Source organism: Metopolophium dirhodum, chromosome 9, assembly GCF_019925205.1.
Source record: "Metopolophium dirhodum isolate CAU chromosome 9, ASM1992520v1, whole genome shotgun sequence".
Taxonomy (NCBI): domain Eukaryota; kingdom Metazoa; phylum Arthropoda; class Insecta; order Hemiptera; family Aphididae; genus Metopolophium; species Metopolophium dirhodum.
In genome coordinates this window covers 10,223,232-10,227,657 of record NC_083568.1, presented here as the reverse complement: position 1 = coordinate 10,227,657, position 4,426 = coordinate 10,223,232, and the positions used below count along the sequence as shown (strand labels likewise).

Below are 4,426 nucleotides of genomic sequence, written 5' to 3'. Positions count from 1 at the left end.
CCCGCGTTTTTATTGTTTTGTGGCGAATGGTTTTAATCGCCAAGATGACTTCGTTCAATTCAAACCGCGTGCGTAAAATACTTTTATCCGAAAGTTCTGCTTCAATAGAAGCAAAAGTTGAAATGTTTAAAGAACGTTTATGGGTACATGAATTAAATACAAATAGAGAAAAAGAAGGTGAATATCATACTCTTTTTTCTAAACTAAAAAAGCATCCAGACAAGTTTTTTGAGTACTGCCGTATGGATGAAGAAACTTTCAACATAGTACTTGATGCTATTAAAGATACTATACAAAAATCAGAAACAAATTTCCGAAAGCCTATATCATCAGAAGAGAGGCTTTTAGTTACTCTGAGGTAAGTAAATATCAAATTAAAACCTACATTTTTTTTACTTATAATTCTAAATAATTAAAACAAGTATCAAAACATGTTCAAAACCAACTTGGTCATATATTAAAATAATAAGTAAATTAATATTAAATGGAGGCCACATAAAAAAAAATATAAACATAATTAAATTATGACAGTTGATTACAAATGTAATAACAATATACCTAATAGAAATATTTATTTAGTTTTTAAAATTACTAATGTACTGTCTAAAATTATACATAGAAAATAGGTAAATAATGGCTATAATGCATATAGTCAGTCACAAATATTTTATTTAAAAATATATGTAATTCTTTAAAAATCTGCAGGGCATGAAATCGGTTTAAAAATCAATTATAATTATTGGTAAATTCAGGGCTGAAAACCGAAAATATTTTTTCCAATTTCGTTTTCAGTTTTGATATCGGTTTTTAACGGTTTTAAATTTTAACCAGTTTTCAAAATCGGTACCTAATATCGGTTTTAAAACCTGGGTAAATTTAATAAAAATTACATCAATATCGATATATCTATCAACATTGTACTTATAATCAGATTCACAAAATTAATAGGCTACTGGTATTTTGAATTTTTCCAAAAAAAATAAATCAAATTTTAAATTTAGATTCTGAACGAAGCGATGATGTGTGTTTTTTTATTTTTTTATATGTGTCTGCAGTGTACCAAATAAGTAATCGAAATAACGCTTGGAAATTCACAGTAGTTTTCAAAAGCGACGTAAAAAACAAAAAAAAATTAGGAAAAACATGATTTTTTACGTAAAATCGGTATTGATTTGTTTTAGCTGATTATGTAAATTTTAAGTTTCCGATTTTTTTATTTTTTTTTTCTATATATTTCAATAAAATGCCATTCGTTGTGTTAAAAATCTTGACAATTTAATAAAGGTTCATAATATATTGTATACCTATTATATACCTACAATGGAAGATGAAAAATATTAAAAATAAATTCACAATTTTTTTTTATTAGTATTTAAAGTTCGAATTTTGACAAAATACCTACGTAAAAATCACACTCAAATTATTTTGAGTTAGAAATTCATAACTGTCTTTTTTTTAAATATAAAATTTGAAAATTTAATAAAAGAATCCTCATTATAAGTTTGTTTACCTTTATCAAAATAAAATTTTTACCTGAAAGTCAAATTATATTTTTATGATCGTGTGGAGTTCAAAGTTTTACAACATTGGATATTCTGGATATTCACTCGATTTTTTAAATAGTGTTTTCTTATTTGGTTATACTTCAAAAACTATTAACTGTAGATACTTGCAATTTATACCATATGTTTATTTTATCAATTACTATACTTGATAACATTTTCAAAATATTTTGACTCGTTTGAGCTGTATGCAGACATTTTAAATTAAAATTTTTTTTTAGCTTTTTTCTGTAAATGTCAATAACATTTTATTTGTTTGGTCAATAAGCGTGAAAATTTAATACAAGGCTCCTGATATTATAAAAATACCAGTTGAAAAATAATAAAACACACATAGTCATAGTTTTTATAAGTATTTTAAGTTCAAATTTTGACAAAATTTATCAAATTTAAAATTAAAAAAGGATTTTGTAGTTAACATTTATACAATTTTCAACTTTTATAGCTATAGATTGTAATAGGTAAATAAGTTATTTTATTCATCATAATATAAACATTGAAAATGTTCAATAGTCTTCAAAAGAGTCGGGGAAAACAAAATAAAAAAATAAAGGAAAAACGTGAATATTTACGCATAATCAGTTTTTATTTGTTTTTTTGTGTAACTACATGTCATAAATTTAAACTACGTTACTACTTATGTCTAATTGTAAAACAAATTATTTCAATTGCAATAATATCAGTTCAACTAGTTTAAGTTCAAAACCTATTAACCTTTAAATGTATGTTTTAGATTTTTGGCTACTGGTTGTAGTTTTAGAAGCTTAGCTTTCACTTTTAGAATGGGAAAAACTACTATTTCAAAAATTGTAGTAGAGACATGTAGTGCTATTTGGGATAAATTATTCCCTACTTATTTGCCGGAACCTACAGTTGATATGTGGAAATCAAATTCCAAAAATTTTTATAAAAATTGGAATTTTCCGAATTGCCTTGGAAGCATCGATGGAAAACATATAAGGATTAATCAGCCACAAAATTCGGGTTCAATGTACTACAATTACAAGCATTTTTTTTCTATACATCTACTTGCTGTTTCTGATGCAAATTACAAATTTGTGATGGTTGACATTGGTGCGTATGGCAGGGAAAGCGACGGCGGAGTTTTAAAAAATTCAGAATTTTTCAAAAAACTTCAAAATAAAAAACTGAATATTCCTAATAATGCAGAACTTCCAAATACCAACATCAAAGTACCATACACATTCATAGGCGATGAAGCATTTCCATTATTAGTTAATATATTACGACCATATCCTGGCAAACAACTCATAAATAATAATAAAAAAAAAGTATTTAATTACAGACTTTCTCGGGCAAGGCGCACAGTTGAAAATACTTTTGGTATTCTATCCTCGAAGTGGAGAATATTAAATAAAGCCATCGAAACTAATATTGAAAATGCTATTATAATTACAAAAGCAGTATGCATATTGCACAATGTAGTATTAACGCATAATAAACAACCAATACAAAATATTATTCAAAATTTATCTGAAGAAAAAGTTGCTAATATCTCTGACGGCAGAAGAAATAATAGATTTAGTACAGATGCCAGAGACACTAGAGAAATATTCGCCAACTATTTTATTAGTGAGTATGGTTCAGTTCCTTGGCAAATGGACTATATTTAACAGTAGGTAGATAATGTAACTTTGATAATATCATATAGATATAGATAGGTATTACATTTTTAAAATATTTATTTGACTTTTGTCACAGGTATCAATTTATTTTTTAAATTTTAAAACGTTTAATACCTATAGGATAGGGACCTACCTAGGTATTATTATATTTGATCATTTTTTTTTTTTTACTTTATTTCGTTATTAAACTTATTTACCTATAGTGAAATATACTGCAACGATGTAATTGTTCGTCAATTTTAAATTTCAATCAAATCGTGTTACTATTTTAAAACCAAAAATAAACTGGAATAATCATTATTTTCATTTAAACCGTAGGTCTGGATTATTTATATTTTGTATTTGTGTACATTATAATTTATAAGTAACTGCTCGTATATTAGACTTCGACTTTATTATTAAAAATAGAATAATTACATATGGTAAGCTTATTCAATTGATTCAAATGTAATTTCCCAATCGGCTATCTATAATATTCTATCGAGTACCTATCAACCTATTCTTAACTATTTTAACTAGTGTACTGTGTAATTGATTATAGTATAATTTATAATTTATAGTAAGTTTATACGTACTAATGTATACATTTTATTGATTAATAATAATTTTTAATAATTTTTATTTATAATCAATGTATATGGTTGACGGTTGTATATGTTCAATAAGCTATAAGTATCAGAATAATATTATATTGTAATACCAATAGGTACCTAATGACTGATGTACGATGTACCTATACTTTTTATAAAGTTTGCAATATTGCTTATAAATTATAATATTATTTAATTATTTATTCCTTATAAGTTTATATAACTTATACTTACTTTTAAGTGTTTAATAAATAAAGCTATATGCCAATATACGTAATATGTGAAATATTAAAATAAAGTGAACTTGGATAAATTTTGTATTTATTTTTGTAATATAACCTGCATTGTACCTACTTATCATCTACAATCATCTCTTTGCTTAAATCAGACCAACACTGTTGAATAATGGTCCTACTTCTATGACCAGCATGGCGAGGGTTCCAGATTGGTTCTTTTAAAAAAACTGCTGCAGCTAATTTTTCTGGATCAACCGACATCGTGGGCTTTTCAAGAGCGATTAATCGCATGAAAACAAACTATTTTGATTTATTTGCGTTAAAAGCGATATATCGTAAAACGCAAAACGCGAAACGCTGACAGTGTGGCCATGTCATAGTTATTCTATAGT

At 25.7% G+C, this 4,426-nt stretch overlaps 1 protein-coding gene across 1 annotated transcript; it reads left to right on the top strand.

Moving 5' to 3' along the window:
* Positions 1-4,101, top strand: LOC132952578 (uncharacterized). Its single transcript, XM_061024906.1, has 2 exons — positions 1-358; positions 2,296-4,101. Exons 1-2 carry the CDS (start codon positions 27-29, stop codon positions 3,194-3,196), a joined length of 1,233 nt encoding a protein of 410 aa, XP_060880889.1. The 5' UTR covers positions 1-26; the 3' UTR covers positions 3,197-4,101.
* The last annotated feature ends 325 nt before the right edge of the window (positions 4,102-4,426 follow it).